We start from the raw sequence: 18,846 nt of genomic DNA, 5'->3' as shown, positions 1-18,846 counted from the left end.
GTTGATTGGCAGGCAAGAAAAGCAGCCACCATCTCTCATGGGAATTCTCAGAGACTTTCAGAGGGAGATAAAATGTCAAACCACTGTGACCTGCAGCCTTTGCTAAGAGGCTTGAGAGATCAAACTAGATTAGGCATAATCCTATTTCAGTTTGGAAAACTAAGCTGTATTGTTTCTGCTTCGAATGTCATCATCAATAGCACAATTTCTGAATTCTGCAAGAGAAACTCCTATAGACTATGGTACCATGGGCAGTATAGATTCTCTCTAGACTTACCACAGTGCATTAGCTCTGCAATTTGCATATTTACCTACATGGGGGTCTGCTGCTCAGGGAGGTGGATATTCTCAGAGTTAAGCTGTTATTTTTTTATTATTGTTGTGGTTCTTATTATGACTACTATTGTTATTATTATTTCTATTTATTTATTTATTTACAGACCCTCTTCTGTCAGCAGGCTTTGAGCTTAGAAATGCTCAGCTGCCTGTTGCTTCTTAGTGTATAAGCACAGTGTGCTTCAACTCTTTGTAATAGCATGGCTCATGATATTAAGGTCATGTCATAGAGTCCTCAGTGGCACCACAAAACCTTGTCAGAAAATGGCTGCAATATTGTTGTGTGCAGTGGGGGATAAAACGGGAAATTATGACCTTTTTCTGGGTAAAAAGAACCCTCACCAAAATACCAGCACTGTGATTCCCAGATACCTCAGATCAAAACCTCTTCTGGTTTATACAGTTTGACTCTAGGAAAGTTAATGCGCATGAGGGAAAATGCGTATTACATTTTAAAGCTAAAAATCTGGCCTAGACAACTCTGTAATTAAGCTGCATTATTTCCAGGCAAAAATGAAAAGAAAAATCTTTAATATAATTCTGCATGATTGGCTATGGCACTTGCTGGTTAAATGAGGAACTTCCTGTTGTTGATTATAATTTGAAGCTGAAGTGCACTAACCTTTCCACTGAATTACTCCTCAGCAGAAGCTCAGCAGACAGGAAGGTGAACTAAACGTTGTAGCAGGAGTCGTTCTTACCTACTTGCTATTGCTGGCTTTCCAGTGCTTCTAAAATCAAAACATAGATATGTATGAAAGAATCTTACCTTGCCAACATATTGGTAGTCAGTTCCTGTGTATTCCTCCAATAAAAAGAACTGATTCCACATCCAGCTCCTTTTGGAACGATGGGGGTCTTGTCTGCTGCTTCCAGACAATACCAAAATCTTTTCCTTTTCTGCAAAGCCACTAGTCCTTCTGGATAATGAAGTTAAGAAACTTTGGTGGGGCTGACCAGCCCAAAATAGCAGCCAGAAGCAATGGTAAGTTCTCATCACGGCAACACAAGAAAAATCTAAATAACCACTTTTTGTCTTGTCCTCAAACTAACCTACTTTACTGCACTGAATCCAATCTCATGCCGTCTTCCTTCTTCAAATAGTCTTTGCAGTCTCAAAGGATCTCTGAAAAGAAAAACAACAAATTTTTGAGCTTTTTCAAAGGTACTTAACATTCATGACTACAGTAAACAAGTCCAAAAAAAGTAGAAGAGTAATAGCGATTGTTGAAAATCTGGACTGTTTCTGGTTCAAAATGTTGCACGTGGTCCTTCAAATAATCTGGGGGGATCTATATTGAATAGGAGGAAGGAGTTGCGATATTTGGGGGTTTTGGGGGGTCCCCCCCCTTAACTCAATTTAATTTCATTCATCAACTAAGGCAAACCAGGCATTTCTCTTTTTTACTGCCCGAACTTTGGGATGTAACTGCTCAGTTTCTGACTGGGGATCTTGATGAGGTTATCTTATTACATCGAAGAAGGGCTAGCAAGAGTACACCTGTCTTCCCAGGAAGTATTCTGTTGCTATAGTTATGGGCTGAAGAGCCTGGACTTAGAGAACTCCAGGATTTCCCCCTCACATTTAAGGAGTTTTGCCTTTGGCTTCATTTAGGTGGGGACAAGTAAACAGGTTAGTGAAATAAATGTGCATATTTGTCAATATCTCCCACATACTAGACCTGTTTGATACTGTGTAGGAACTTCAGTGGACATTTTGGTTTTCTCAGTTACCTACTGCCAGAGTTTTGTACCAAGTTGTGGAACTTTAAATACCAAGTTATATATGTAAATGCTTTAATTAGTAACTTCTAAAATAATAATAATTAAAAAATCAGCTATTTCATTGCTATCTGTGGGTTCTTACTAGGTACTGCTTCCTAGTATATAGTATATATTAATAATATCATTATTAATACTAAATATATGTGCACCTACAAGATAATTATGAAAATGATCCCTGTCTCTGAAGATTGCATGGGTTTCATCATGAAAAAAGCTACACATAAAGTACCACAGTGTAGCGAAGCCAGTTCTGTTTTTTAAAAAACATTGAAAGCTTCTCTTCAGGAAGAAGAAATGGTACTACGAGTCTCAGGTAATCAGTCATGCAAAATGCCTAATGAACAGCTTCGGAATGTTTTATAATGTGAAGAAATCAGAATTACTTGACAGAAACAGTCCACAACATATATGTTTAATAAAGACTTTGTTAATTTTTTAGTCCAAACAGATCCATACTTTTCGAGAAGGATAATTTCATTAAATTTCATTCAGTTTTGCATAGATTCTTTTAAGTTAAGTTTGTTCCCCCCTCCATATTCTGTTCAGAAAACAATAATTCTGAACCAGCTTAAAATTCAATGCAGCAGTTTTGAATCTTTGTAAATACTGTGGAATGACAGTCTCACTATACCAAATTGAAAAGAGGAATTTATTTTTTTTCTAAGCATTTTACACAGCACTGCTTGGATCATATTCTATATCAAAGGTCTTTTTTTTCCCTATATTATGTGTGTTTGGTTTTTTTGAAGGTGTAAATCAGGCAGAATTTAGCTTTTGAGCTACACTGATGGAGTTAAAGCATTTAAAATTCCTCAGATTTGCCACTCTTCTGGTTCTCATTGTTCTTAATAATGAATTACATGAAATAACCTCAAGTCTCTTACGGTTCCTCTTAGAAAATACCACTTAGCTTTTAGATGGGGAGTAGGTAATGGAACAGGGCTGTTCAAACAATATTGTTTTACTGCTTCACAAGGTAAAATACTGTAAAAAGGTAACTTCTGGATGAGGAGTCAGTTTTTTTAGCGTTAAGAGGAAGAAGAGAAAAGGTACAATTAATTCTGAAGCAGTGTAGTTTTCTCCAGAGAAGAGAGAAGGTTTGTAGTTAGCTCTCGTTACTGCCAGTGAACTTCCCGTAGGCAAAACCAACTCTGTCCTGCAGGTCGTGGAAGCGGTGTCCACATAAACTTTGAGCATTGTGAGATAGACACAGGCACACATACCTGTAACCGTACACACACACACGCACACAGATCCAACAGCAACAACTGACCTGCGGCCCACCACAAGGTGACCTTCATAGAGCAGGAACAGAAACAGAGTGACTAAGCTTTAAAATTTTTTTCAACAATCACTTTTAGTGCGATTCATGGAGCAGGGGCAAATAAGTGCACAGGTCGCTAGAGGGGAACATGGACAGATTCAGGCTCCGGAGACCTGAAGTGGCTTTAATTCTCTCCCAGTTTATACTCTCTTAACCACCTGCTGTACCCCTCTGACGTGCGAAAGGTCTTGTCCTTTACCACTCTGCTAACATCCACTCCTCTAACCCCCAGCTCTGAGTGGAGTCTGTTCTAGTGGGCATTTCCCTGGTGTGATGTGAAAGAGGAGATTATATCTCACGCAATATTTTTGACTTCCATTTTCCTGCCAGGTTGCTTTGCAGGGAGGTTGGTGCCTGCCCAGGTGAGTTAATTAGTGCCCTGGCAAGCTGCCATTTAACAGCACACCCCTCATGATCTGTGCTTGGCGTGCAGATGTGAAAAGATGGATGAGACAGCAGCTCTGGCTGTGCCCACACGGCTCGCCTTATCGGGGAGACAGGGTCTGAGGTAGGGACTGCAGCATAGGAGAAAACCTATTTTTTGCTATTAGTGCAGTCTGCATGGATTGCTGAGGCATAAGCGAGTGAAAATCATCACTTGACAGGCTCCCCCAGTGCTCATCTCGTTATCCCTATGGCCACATCGCACAGTGGGGCTCCGTACCTCTGGTCCTGCACTTAATGTTTCCTAAGCAGTGCTACCCAGAGCAGCATCAACTACACAGGATTTGTGCCAACCTTAAAGAATCGGTCCTTCAAGTGCCAATTGCCAGGAAACAATTATTCCTGGGGGGAATTTTCTGCACTTGAAGTCAGCTATATTTCACAGGTCTGATGTCATGGGAGAGGTTTATAGTGGCTCGTGCTGAAATATAGCTCACGAGAATGATATCATAGCTGTGAAATACAGCCTTTTACTCTCCTCTGCAGAGATGTGTCGAAAATGCTGAAATAAGGGCATGATCCCATAACGTCCTTCTTGACTGGGAAGTCTTCTGAAGCAGCAGATCAGCTAAGCCCCAGCAGCTTCCCTGTGAGTGGCAAGAGAGGAGGCACACCTTTACAGACCTTGGCTTAACCATGCAATTGGGTAAGTACCAAATGACATGCAGGGTGTCTTTGCCCTCTAGGTGCTGATAACTGTTTTATGGGTCATAGTGATAAATTCAGTTGAGTGAATAAAAAGCACAGAAGCACTATACTCTAAGTGGAGCCTTTAGCAAAGAGTGAGATCCTGTGGCTCTTAAATGCCATTCTGTGCTCCAGTCCCCATGTCTCATGCTCCAGAGAGGTCTCTGCAAAAAAAAAATAAAATAGTTTTTCTTGTGCAATCTCCTTTCTTTATTTTGAAGACAAGTCATTCACCAGGGATATTTTATTTTCTCCAAATGTAGATGTGCAAATATAACTGATGGGACCTTGGGATCGTGGCTAAAATGTCTTTGTTTTCTTTACATCATGTAAAGATGAGCAGTAAGACAAAAGGGGTGCTTTAAGTATGGTGTTCTCTCGACCGTCAGCCCGGTCAGCTTGTTGCAGAACTCATCATGTTCAACTGTCAAGAATGAAAAACAATTTTACTGTACAACAGACTCAGACAACTGGCTTAGCTCTGTCAGCTCAAATATATAGCAAATCTGGGGGGTTTATGGGAGAAGAAGGAATCTGCATAGCCAAGCATTAAAAGAATCACAGTCTAACTTTAGGTATGATGATTGTTAACATAAAAGCAATGTTACTTGCAGTCACAGAACTGTCTTTGGTGTGACAAGCTGCAGATTTAAAGTTTATGTTCATGCCTCTTTGAAGGATCAAACCCTCAAACAATTGCTTAATCAGTATAAATATCAACTTACTTCAAAATCATTTCCCCTAGGTGATGATATTCTTAGTCAACCTTTCTATTCACCTTCTCCCACAGTATCTCATTAATGTAGGTAATGTCTTGATGACACCAGTGTGAGAATTCAGTGCAAATTCACACCCTTTCAGAGAAATACTTAATTATTTCAGCTATAAACCAAAGAGAAAATGTGTCCATTGGAGTTGCTCCTACAAATCAGGGAGCTCTGCCCTGGACATGCCTTTCTGGCACAGTGACAGGCATCAGGTGCAAATTCTTGACACGAGGAACCCCAAAGATGTTCCACCTTCACTCCCACTCAGCCCTGTGGGTTGTGCTGCTCTTCCCAGCTGCTGGTTAAATAAATCAGACTAGCAAAGAGCATTCCCATGAAAGGTAACAGCGAGGAGAGGGAAAACACTTTTTCTTCATTCTTTTCTGTTCAGCCCCATAGTATCCCCTCCTCAATAAACTCTCAAAAGAATATGTTTTATGAAGTGTCCTAGATTCTGGACTTGAAAATTTCTTTTCATATTCCATGCATTTAATTATTCTTCTGTATGTATTTATAAATCCTGGACGTTATGGGCTGCTGATTATTAGATTTTAGATAGCCTCTAAATATGCCAACAACCATCACTGTCTCTAAAGTTTCTGACATAACCTTTATTTAAACAGAAGTGCTGATATTTTTTCCTCTTCCTCTTTTTTTCTCTTTTATTCACTAGTCATCTAGGTGCAGTTTCATTGTTTGAGGGTTGGGTACAAAGCTTCATACATTAGGAATTAAGGTCCATTAGTACAATGGAATGAATATTAATTGTATTTTCAGGAATTGATAATGTATTGTTATTCTCACACAGACCCTGAGTAAGAAGCGAAAAGTTAGTAAGTGATGTGGTATAGTAATTTAGGAAACTAAGCATGGGAAATGTTGTAGGTTTAAGTGGATTTTGTTTGCAGTTTTTTTTTTTTTTTCTCATTTATGCAACACAACTAAACTGCATCCATCGTCACAGACACCATTTAGATTCTTGGGTAAAAATGCACAAAGACAGAATAGAGCCTGCTCTTTCATTCTAGCAGATGACACTGTGAATCCAGCAGCGTATGTGCCTTCACTGCCCCCAAATCAGGTCTGATTTATGGTTGGTGGTGGATAGATGCAGACCAGTTCCTGGCTTCTTTAATAGTCATATGAAGTACATACAACGCTTTTAGAAGAAAAGGAGGATTTTGCTCTGGTAGCTTTAAATTATATTTAATTTTGTAGAAGATGTGGAGATGCACTAAAAATATTCTGTTATCATACCTTTTGGATGCATACTCAGCCAGTACCGATTTGAGTTTGCCAGGCAAACCGACCCTGTTTAAATCCCAACCAATTCTACAGAGCAAATGGCCCGCCACAGAAACTGGATCACAGGTTTCAGCTTCAGTTTCCCTGTGCAGGACAATCAGTTGCTAGTCCTCTGGCAAGAACATGCAGTGAGAAATACTCTCCATACTCACACAGTCCTGCTGGAAGAACCTTCCCCTGGCTTAAGCATCAGGTGCAAGTATTTAACCCATCAAGCCTGACAGAGAGGAGGAAGACATCAAACTTAATTATCAAAGCCTGAGGAATGAAAGATGGGGAAAGCATTAATGGGGGAGAAGAATAATGGCCAAATCCTGTGTTTGCTGTGCAAAGTGTGATAGTCTGTAGTATGGAATGAGGCATGTTAGGTGAGGATCTGGTGATCAGTTGCTTGTATTTTACCTTGTTGCAGAGCCATGCCCAAGAAGCAATGTCTAAGTCTCTAAGGGAATTTGAATGACCCAGGGAAGCCAGGACCCTAAGGCTGTCCTTGTGGCTGTCCTTGCAAATGTAAAGTATGTGGTTCTGCTACCCTGCAGGCAAGACTGCAAGGAAAGGATTAAGGCTGTATGGGAAATCTGCAGAAAAATTATTCTCATCAGGGGGGGTGGGGGAAAGGTTAAAGTAGCAATAGTTGTACAAAGAAAAGACAGTATTCCAGCTAACTTCAAAAAAATGGAGGCTTCCAGATTTATCACATTAACTTCTTTTCAGTGTCATATTCTTACATTTTAATATATCATATTGATACATTTTCATACATAGCAAAGAATTCCTTGCTAGATTTTCAGTAATAGCTAAGTTTCATGTGCTCAGAAGCTGTAACACTGCAGACTTGTCCATAATTGACTTGGACTTAAAAAGCAGTTGTTGAGTTTGAGCTTACTTTACAATTACATCTCTCTTATGACCAGTCAGATCTGGAAGTCTCCATCTAATAATTTTCTCAAGTAGCTTTTACAGCTCTGAAATCCAAATGCTTTTTTTCCTTCATTGTCCATGAGGCATTCCTTTGTAAATAATCATCAACAGAAAAAAAATGTCAATTTTTCAGTGTGAAGATAGCTGAGGAAATTTTAATCTTCTGATGTTCACCTTTTTTTTTTCCTATCTTTGTTATATAAACCCATATACTCTAGCGATCATTCCTGTAAATACACCTCTGAAATAATAAAACTGAACAGAGCCAAGAGAGAATTCAAACTGAAAGATTTGTGGTTTTAAACTAGAGGTACTTTCTGAAGACGTGAAGTACACAATGTAATTGCAGCCATCAGTGGTTGATTATAGTGTCTTTCAAAGTAATTTTTTTATTCAATTCTCTCAGCATGAAAAAAGGGCCAGAACTATAAAAATAACTAAATGCAGAAGAAATGTTAAGATAACTACCACCTCTACCCTGCACTAGGATCTATTAATGTGGCACTTTTGAACAATGCAACTGCTTTAATGCTGGTGGACCTGAACGCACACAAACACCAGCCTTCACAAAAGCACACCCTGACAAAAGAGAGAAAGTGAGAAGTACATCTTCATCTTTAGTTCATGACTGGTGGTGGCAAAAGACGACTGTATGACTTTATGAAGTAGCTGGTGACTGGATTGATGATTATGTTTGTCTGCTCTCAGATATTTTGATATTTTTTTTTCACCTGGCATTTGAAAAGAGCCTTAGTGTCATCCTTTTCCAGAGATGCCCACTCTAAGTCTGTATTTAGCCACACTGTGAGCGTGTCTTTTGTCCACTGTGCATAAACAGCCTCAACACAAAAGATCGAAGCACAGTAAGGAAATCGTGTTTCCATTGTATGGTTGCATAAAGTGACTTTTCTGTGGTCATTCAACGTTACCTGTGCAGGGCTGGAGCGTGGACTTAGATTTCCTGAGGCATACAGCAGCATTTTAATCACAAGGTTATTCTTCCTTTCTGATGGTGTGCCAGTCCAAGCCATAATATCTGTGCTTTAACCACCACGTGCACCTTTGCTGCACAGACTGGCTGGATGTAGGCGTATGCTGGAGAGTGTGTGGACGCTGTAGTTGAAACACCTGGAAAAGGATCTGATGTCCCCTGGGTGTGCAGGCAAGAGCAGTAACTGCTGCAAGAGCAGCAACATTATGTAGGTGTCACAGACTAGTCACCTCTGCCAGCAGCTATATGGAGGAGGAAGGACGGACCCAGCTCCAGCTGATCCTATCCTCTTTGTGGTGCTTCTGTGTGGCATTAAGAGGAAGCAGTAGTTGGTCTTGCAAAAGGCTTCTTGCCACTTCTGCCTTTTGCAGGTGATGGGACAGGTCTCCACAATATTTTATTGTCCCCCTGCAGCCGGAAGCATTCCCCTAATGCTTCGTTACAACCAACAACAGGGGACGGGTATGTGACTAGCAGCTAATACTAATGCTGTAAATCATATTAAGTTTTTCCTTGATGGAGAGAAGACTAAAACAGCTAAGCAATTTAGTAGTAAAAAACATTTAGTAGGAGAACAAATAGGTAGCACTCCTACTGCTGTGCATATCCGATACATGGGTCTTTTATTCCTGAATGATATCTTAATGGCAGAGAGTAGCAGATGTACATGGAATCATAGCCAAAGGATTTTCAGCAGTACCAAAAGTATCCCTGAATGCATGAAAATTGTTGCAGCACTTGATGGAACTCTGTAGTGTTGTCATCCTGTTGTGAAAGTTACTGTTGTTTTCAGACATGCAATAAGCTGCTATCAAGCCTGCAGTTGTTTTTATAAAGTTGGGATTTTCCCTAACCCTATTTATCTACCTATTTATTTATTTATTTTAGAATAGAGAACTATCAGGTTCTTCAAAGCAGGAGTGTCATCAAAAAGGAATTCAGACTACGTTATTCAACAAAATTTGATGTCTGAAAAGGAGCCTAGTCTCCCTACCCAGTTAATAGAAAGTGAAAGACTCTTGGGTGACTCGAAGTGCCTAAGTTAAAGCATTTTGTCACTCCACTAAAAAAGCTACATCGTTTGAATGCATCTTCTTCTATTTCTTTTTAGGCACTGGTACTTGAAAGTCTCCTAGACAGACTCTTAGAAGTGATCAGTGACATTGTAGGCTTTTCATTGTAAAGCAAAAATGGAGCTGTTTTAAATAAGACTCCATTCTGAGAAAGGCATGAGATGCCACCACCCAAAAATCTCTAGTAGGGGAACTATTCCAAATCTTTAGGCACATTAAAAAAACCATCTGGTCAGCTTCTCCCTGAAAACTGTTTTTTGTATTGTAGAAGAGATATCCTGTTTCACTTTTTCTATGCGCACTCAGCCTACCATTTATCAGGCATCTATCTCCATGCCATGAGAGGAAAATTATCCACAAGCTCCCATAAATGAGACAGAACCATAGACAACAGATCCTGTCTTTGCTGATCAGCAATTACTTAAAGCCAAGGTGTCAGCCATACTCTCCAAACACAAGAGAAAAAGTCTGGGCTTGCAGCTGCTTTAGTGGCCTTGCAGTTCTCCCTCAAGCATTGCAGTGTGATAATGAAGGCAGAGGCTATACTGCCACATGCATAGCCAGGAATAAAAGAAAGGAGGAGGTAAGGTTTCTTTTTCAATAGGCACCAGCATATCTTCCTTTCAAAGACTAACTATTTTTGATGTAGTAATGAAGCAGTTCAATAACAGACACAAGTAAAAGAAAATTCTTTGACAGGACTGTCCTGGTTGTGCTTTGGGCAGTGTATACTGTTGTCAAACATGATATTAATTGCTAAAATCCTGATTTATTTCCTACAGAAGAAACCCACAGACTGAGATAATGGGATTATAGCAACTGGTATAACTAAGGGCTAACAGGTAGGTGGAGTTCACCTGATTCTAATTTAGGCATATTCGAGTTTATGCACTTCTATATGTGCAAAAGAGTTTGTTCTTTTCTACTTTTTGCATTTTGGCTATTTACAACTGTCTGTAACTTCACATTTCTTGGATAGCCACAATCCTACATGTCATTGCTACTATCCTTTTTGTTTGCCTCTTTTTAGTGACCCTAATCTCTTCTGCTGCCTTTTGCAGTTCCCCCTTACAGCAACTTTCCTTGCTACCCACACATTTTCAGCATGCCCCATTTCATCTGTGGGAGAGCGAAGCAGTTGTCTGTTTTAAGCAGTTTTCCATTCACCAGCTGCTGTTTGCTTCATTCTCTCTGCTAGAGGTTCAGTGCTCACCATATTTTTCTTTACTTCTTGACAGAAAAGTGTGATAATTTCCCACTATGAAGCTAGGTGAACCATAGGGACATATGGTACTGGACCTGGGGAAGATAGAAATAGCTGAACTTTGGCTTTGTATTTGATTGTCAAGGGCCTTCTTATTTCTTATAGACTTTCATGGTCATTTACCAGTGTGAAATGGATGCAGAGTGGTACCAAATCAGAAACGCCTGCAATGCTCGGCTTATCGTGGGCAAGTGAACTGCATTTGTGCAAATATGCTCCAACAGAAGCAATCAACTGGAAAATAGGGAGATGCCCATTAAGACTCATTTCATTATGAGAGTGCTATTAAAAGAACTGTAGATTAGTAGGTCACATCTTTTCTTTGATGAAAGAGTTTATTATTTCTTTGATCGTGATAGTAACTGGCTACACTAAAATCCTAGAGCTTCTTTAAAAGCCTCTTATAATGTTACCTCTATTAACTGCACAGCTTAAGCTGTAGCAGAAGAGCTAATGCAGATCTGCTGGTCTCCCTTCTCAGATCTCTTGGTCCTACTTGGGATCCTATTAAGGGTCTAGGAGATCTTCTCAAGCAGGGCTATAATGAATGACAGCAGGTGGAAATATCCATGGCAAGTCCTCCTGGGCTACCCTCATTGCTAGCATTAAAAAAAAAAAAAAAAAAAAAAAAAAAAAGATGCAGCAGTGTAAGGGACTATTTCTGCTACTAGGATACTAGGACTGATTAATGACTATTAAAATAGGAATAAGGCACGTTTGAGGTTCATCCAGGGTGAATAAATACCACGCCATGATGGCAGGGATGTTCTAGAAATCTGGCTAGTAGGACATTCTTGTCCAGGCAAGATGATTTATTTGTTGTACCACTGCATGCCAGAATCATCTACACTCTGCCTGTGACTTCAGGTGAGGCAATAAACTTTACCACTTCAGTGTGTATTTCCAGCCACTTGATGACTCATTACTTAACTGAAGTTTTGTGAACAGTGAGTGATGTTTCTGAAACTCTTGAAGTTTCTTGAATAGGAAACATGCATACTTGCTTTTCAAATCACTAATCTGAGAGGTGGTTTTCTTCTTTGAAAAGGGCCTTTTAATATGTTTTTGCTAGTAATTTTATGTTTCTCAGAATATGAAAATGTATAAAAGAATAATGTTACTTGTGACTGAATAGCTTCTGAAGTATTTAATAATGCCACTTATGTCACTAGTTCTTTGAAAACTTTAATGAGTTGTTTAATTAGGAATATTGAGGGAATTTGAATCACACAATTATTTTTTTTCTCTCTTAGTTCACACAGCTCTGCATACATACACTGTGAACATCAAATAATACAAGTGACTAACCCCTTTGCTTGTATTATTAAAGCATACTCCTGCAGGCATTAAAAACTGTAGGAAGGTTCCTTTCAGTGCTATGTGATTACATCCCTGTAAACATGTTGCTGCTTAGGAGTAAAAAAAAATCTGGAAAGATTCCAATCTGCTTAAGACAATTGGTGTTAAAAGTATTGTTAAATTCTTTGCAATTATAAGTAGAATCTCTTTGGGATATAAGAAGAGTTTATAATTTTTTGGAAGTGAGGTATCTAATGGAATTACTGAAATCTTCCCCACGTGTAATGGAGACGTGAATGTGGTGCTTATTTTAAAATCTGTTCCAGACAGACTCTTTTTCATCATTTTCCATGGAAGGTAGCGGGAGTCACACTGCAACTCTTAACTATATTGTTAATGCTGAATAACTATGTGATCATCATACGCAGCAAATTGGGGATTAGAAGCTTCTAGGACAGCTCTGCTATTATGTTTTAGACAACTGAAGGAGCTAATCCTAAAAATACAAAATGTCTGATGTAAGTGGTTGTTCTAGGTCCAGGATTCAGTGGGACGTTGCTCTGTGCAAGCCTCTGAAGACAGCAAAATTGGCCTCCTTTGTTCAGTGGAGTTTTGGTTTTGATTCTGAATTAATTCCACGGAGCTGCCAGGATTGATAACCAAGATGAAAAACACTGGATAAGTAGTTTGGGAGGAGCAGAATTAAAAGAAAAGTATTTCTGCATAATTTGTGCTTTCATGTCTGTAAACAGATGTCTCTGTTTAAAAAAAAACAAAACAAAGAGATACTAATCTGGACAAGAGAGACTTCCTTCTTATTTCAGAAAATCCTTTTCATTTGAAAGATATTCCCCTGAGCAGTTAATGCTCAAGAAAAGCATTTCTAGTAAGAAACAAAACTTGAGCAGCCGAGGTGTCAATACAGTCTCTGACACTGCTCCCCATCAGAAAGGGATAAATCTGCTATTCTTCCATTAGGGGAAAGACTAGTCCATATGTCTTAAGTATTTTCTTGAGGCAAAACTAAACTTCTCTGATGCTTTTACAGAATGTGGTAAACAGAAACAACCAGCCTCAGTCTTGTTGAAACTGATGAGATTTTTGTGTCATAAAAGCCAGCATGTCACTCTTAATTCTTTTTTAAATGTTTCTTAGTTCTACTATTGCTTCTTTCAATTGTTGCTATTCTTTTTATTGACAAAAATTCTGTTAGCCTGATTTTAATGACTACAGCTGAAGACACTGGAGCTTAAATACTACATGAAGTGACCAAATGTTTACTGACTGTATCTAGAGAAATCCATGCTTTTGCAAAAAAAGGATGCATTTAATTAAATCTCAGAGATTCCAAAAATTGCACTTATTTGCATGTTAATGCAAATCTATCCTAAATATTACACTGTACCACTATCCTAAATATTATGTGCCCTTCTACTGCACTGTGACTGTTGTCAGCTTAGGTTGCTTCCTTCTGGAGAGATAAAAACCACCTTCCTGTCAAGGTCACTTAGCTTTGATCCTAAAGTCCTCCCACTTTCTGCTTTCCTGTTTCCTTCTCACCTCTAATTATGGGCAAACTGATGTAAGCTGAAAATTGTCAAACTGCCCTGAAGGTAAACATGGCTGTTTATTCACCTGTCTAAGGTACCCATGTAGTCTCAATTACCAAGGAGTTTGATCACTTAATTATCTTTATTATATTTAACCTCAAAATAATTTTGTGAGAATTGTAAAGCTACCATTCCTGAATGTGGAAACAGAGTGAATGTAAAGACCAGACCTTCAAAGGTATTTAGAAACCTAACTCTTACTGCAATAGGGTCAATAGCATTTAAGCCTCTTATCCCATGTTGTTTTTGCATTAGTTCAAAAACAAAACACAAAATGGAGACCAAAAAATCTGACAAATTATTATAAACTGAACACGGATACACTCATAAATACATACACATGTGTATGCTTCTTTATAATCTGTAAGATTTCATGTATTTCTACTCAAAGTCTTAATAACTTCGTTTTTAATGATTTTTTCTTAAATAAGCTGCAGGACATTTACAGTTTTATGACATTTCTCATGTGCTGGTTGAAGACAAGTTTTAAAACAAACCAAAATTACACCAGCAGTTTATTAGCTCCATCTACACATTATCTGTTGAATTGATTGTCTTGTAATGAAATGTTGTTTCTTCAGTTACATAACCAATCCATAATTTATCTGGTTTAAGACAGAAATTAGATTCTCTTTCCAATTTAAAGTCCTTGCAGCTTAGCAACAATGCAGGTGTTAGGTACATGCAGGTAATATGAAGGAAAGTCTGCCCTGGAGCTGTCTGCCTCCCCTTCCTCCCCATAATCTCTAACCAATACCCCTTTCTTCTGATTTACTGAAGGTTATTTTACACTGTAGGTTGTAAGAGGACTTATTTTCAAGTATGGGCGCTTTTAAAGCAGTAGGGATTATCCAAGGTTCAGGCTGTCTATGAAAAAATACGGTATTTCATTAAACGGAAAATCTAAGATATATCATTTTAGATTTTCGTTCCTTTCTGTTTATAAATGCCTGAAGTTTGTCAGAAGTGTGATACATTGTCACTTTGTTCCATATTCCAAGTGTTGAGCTTACATGTGCATATATAAATATATATAAAAATATATAAATTTATGTCTGCACCTGTGTGTTGTACACTACTACCTGTACTAGTAATGGCTATAGTAATGCTACTATTGCTGGAACTGAACTTTGATTTCAGTGCTGAATGGCTAAAACATTTCCTTGACATTAGTGTCCAGAACAGGACGGAGGCTGTTTTCATGTTGAAAACCACATGAAACCACAAGCTGCTGTTTCTTGAAATGCAAGTGTGACTCTGTCAGATGTGAACAGAGCCGAGCAACTTCAGCTGGAAAGAAAACTGTAGGTGTTTCAGGGAACAACATCTAACATTTGACTGTAACTGGAAAAAGATCAGGTAAGCAGAGTTTTACTGACAAAAACATTGACGTAATTGGTATGTGTGAGAGCACGTATGTGTCAGCAGCACCACTGTGAACACAGCTTTTGTAGCCCTGCACCTTAGGAAATAAGATGTTGCCATTGCTACTGAAAAAGTGCTTATTTTATTTTATCTTAACCAGGCCACTTCAGGCCTTGTATGGTCCCGAGCTTACACTAGCTTGTTTTAGCTGAACAAGCAATTGCCAAACAGTGGCTAATGTCCAACTTATTTTTTGTTATTTAGCTTAACACTGTGAATGTCATGGGTTTAGCCCAAAGAAATAAAATCATGTATGTTGTTCCAACAACCCCTAAGTGGATATTCTGTTACTAAAATTGGGCACCAATTAAAAAAAGGGATAGCAACAGACTATGAAAACTCCAAGCAGACCCAGGACCAAAGATGAGGAAAATAACCATCAACAGCATACTCCTCCCAGTGAGGAACTTGGGACACATTATTTGCTGTTGCTACTCATAAGCAAGGTGAGCACGGCATGCCAAAAAAGAGGTAGATACCAGGAAGCTGGTGACTAACAACCTGGACTGTACTGATAATAGAATTAGCAATAATTAGTTAACATGGACTACAAATGTTAGCATCATAGTAACTGGACTTTGTTTCATTTTGATTTTACTGTTGAAACATTAATCAGACTAACAATAAACTCTAATTATTGGCTCTGCAAATAAGGTGTGTTCCCCTGTGCCCATAATGAGATTTTGACTGTAACACTCTTTGTCAGATGGGCAATTTTTATGCAGCAGAAGTGTGGAAAACGGGAAAATAATGAGAAGTAGTAGCAAGGAGAAAGAGAAGGAGTGGCAGCAGAGAGGCTCCAAGCTTGGCAGTGCTTCAGAGCTGGGACACAGCTGGTTATCCAGCTGGAGCCTGGGCCATAGCCAGATGAGGAAAACTGAGGGCACGCGCCCCAGATGTACCTTTTCACTGCATTTATATTGAGCTCATGCCAGTGGCACTCTGGCATATTGACCCGCATCACAGGGGTCAGGTATTTAGGGATCTGAGTGGGTGTCCCTCCCCCGTGCTGTCTACTTGGAGCAGCATCGAAGGCAGGGGACTGTGTGCAGTCACAAGGGCAGTGATCACTCTGTTGGTCGCAGCATCAATTCTGCTCTTGGAGCAGCCCCCTATTCTCAGCAGTTTTGCACTGCAGGGACAAGCCCCATGCCAAAACAGACAGCATCAATTCATTAGTCAAGGCTGACTGAAATTCAGACCCGCATCTCAGAGGTGCAGTCTCTAATTTGGAGGCCTGAGGGAAACACAGATGAGGGTGACTTTAAGCACTCTTGCCTTCTGGCATGCTCTGGGGCCTGAAGTGGATCCTGACAAAGCCTAAGCAGTCCCGGAGAACTCTGCAGTCACTACAGCAGCCTGTTCTTTGTTGCTTAGTCTCTGCTTCCTCAAATCTCTGCATCTAGAAGCTGCAGTCCTAGACCATCCTGGATATGCTCCCTGTGCTGATAATACACGTGAGCAGAGTCACTGGTGTTCTGTTCCTGTGCAGATTATGAAATCTGGGGGAACATGTCCTTCCTGGTGGTGTCTGGGGCTTTTAAGGCTCCTTTAACAGCTCCTTAAACAGACCCTTTAGTAAACACAGGAATGTGGGAGAGTGATGGATGGCTCCTTATTCATATCCAATTGCAATGTATGGCTTGACACATGAGTTGGCTTTCTCAATCCTAAAAAAAGAAAAAACCAACATGCCTCACTGCTCTTGAAAGCTAAACAGGGAAAGAGAGCATTTCACTTCAGTGGAGTTGCATACCCATTGAACTGATGGTGGGGAAAGGGCTGGGACACAGTTCCTGTGGGGGCTCCCAGTTAAAAGGCACTTGAGCCACGAATCCTGAATAAGCATATGAAGGAAAATTAGTTGTCTTCAAGGAAAAATAGCCATGTCTGGCCTTCCTTGCCATTCCTTCTCAAATGGGGGAGTACAATATATCATCCCTGCCTAAAGTGTGCATTTTGAGTTAAGCCTAACATTTGGATTTATTAATAGTACAACTTTCCTCCTCCATTCCCCCCACCAGGATAAGAATTCAATCTTTTTTCCCAGGAGCTCCATTTTTCTGTGTACTTATGAACCGGCAAGGTTTGCAGAAGGTGACTCATTACAGAAAATGTATGGCTTCTTAATGTCAATCTGTTTCTACATTTGCTGGAGGACCCTGTAGTAATATGGATGAATACTTGCTGTAAATTGGTAACAAAATATGAAGTCCTAGAATGTATACGCTAGCATGAAACACGAGGGAAAAAGAATCCCCATTCCATTTAAAATTAGCAAAGTTGTTTCAAAATTGAGAGATTTCCCTTTGAGTTCCAAAGTAATTTATATGGTGGATATTTTTATTACAGCTGTTTGACAGGTGGGATGGGAAAGAGACAGATCATTGATGAATGTGTTTTTTCTGATGTGGGGGGATGTAAGCACAGCTTGAGGCTGGGGGAGAAAGGAAGAGTAGTTTTCAGTTGGTCTATTGTGCAAAACTTTGACAAACGTCTATATTGTGGAATCTACACTTCTTAAATGCCTGTCTTTTTCTTTCCCTGGATACACGTGAACCTAATGGCCACTGCTCTAGGTGTGGCAGGAAGGATGTTAAAATGCAAAACTGCAGGAAGAAAATTAGAAGTAGAATGGGTCACCATTTTACTTCTGAACATTTCAGAGCCTGGGAGGGATGGGAAAGGAGTAGCAGACAGCTTTGACTCAGTCAAACAGAATTTTCCTTTGGGTTTAAAAGGGAGTACATGCTGTCATTACATCTCTTTCAGCCACTGTGAGGAGATAGTATTCCGTGAGCACTCTCAGCATCTAACCCTGTTCCTCGTACTTTTGGCTGGGTAACATCAACCTTGTGGCTGTGGGTTCTCTTCTTCCTTTTGCCTGCAGCTGACCTTGTTTTAGTCATGATAAGCTTTTGGTTTTTTGGTTTTGGGTTGGGTTTTTTTTATTTTTTTTTTCTGAATTGCTTCTAATTGCACTTTAAGATTTATTTTCATCCTCATAGTAGAAGGGCAAAATCTATAAATTCTATTTTAGACAAGGAAAAAAGCTCTGAACAGTTTTTAAAACTGTTTTTCTTATTCGCTGTTATTTATAGGCATGATCTCCAACCCCATGCCCCAGCTCACCTCTGTACCAAACCACATTAAGACTTAATGAGAAAATCTTTAGAGTGAGATCACAACAAATAAATAGCTGTTTACCCATGAGTCCTTTCTATTGTTTCTCTCTTTTTTGTGTATGTTGTAGTATTTCTGTGGCTTGATAGGATCAAAGTACTCTGGTTTTCATATTCCCATAGCTGGTCACAGGCTATATGAACATTTTTCAAATTCAACCTTCCACCCAGGATATGTACTAGCTCTCAAGGAGGCATAAAGGAAACATCCCAATCCAATGACTGCTGCAGATGTATTCAATAAAAGAAGAGCTGTAACTACACAAATTACCTTTGCTAAGCTGCAGGGTGCTGCAGAACTCCTGGAATGAATTTCTCCCTGCCACACTTTTCATTCTCTCTGCTGGTTGTGAATGAATACAAATTAAGAAGAAATCCCTGAAAGAGGTTATAGGCGTATACAAATATCTTACAAGAGAATTGGGCTGCTCAT

The 18,846-nt window shown here is 39.4% G+C and overlaps 1 protein-coding gene across 2 annotated transcripts in view; it reads right to left on the bottom strand.

Moving 5' to 3' along the window:
- Positions 1–18,846, bottom strand: part of LOC308060886 (cadherin-6) — a 129,755-nt gene that overhangs the window by 72,769 nt on the left and 38,140 nt on the right. Inside the window, exon 2 of one of the 2 annotated variants that reach the window (XM_080380141.1) lies at positions 1,106–1,462. In XM_080380141.1, the coding sequence (XP_080236267.1) occupies positions 1,106–1,333 (228 nt within the window). In that variant the 5' untranslated portion in view covers positions 1,334–1,462. Of the gene's footprint in view, positions 1–1,105 lie in introns of both variants that reach the window. The other variant, XM_080380142.1, reaches the window with a different exon arrangement.

Source organism: Falco punctatus (genome assembly GCF_963210335.1).
Source record: "Falco punctatus genome assembly, chromosome: 3".
NCBI classification, from domain to species: Eukaryota; Metazoa; Chordata; class Aves; order Falconiformes; family Falconidae; genus Falco; species Falco punctatus.
This window is presented reverse-complemented; position numbering and strand designations above follow the sequence as displayed.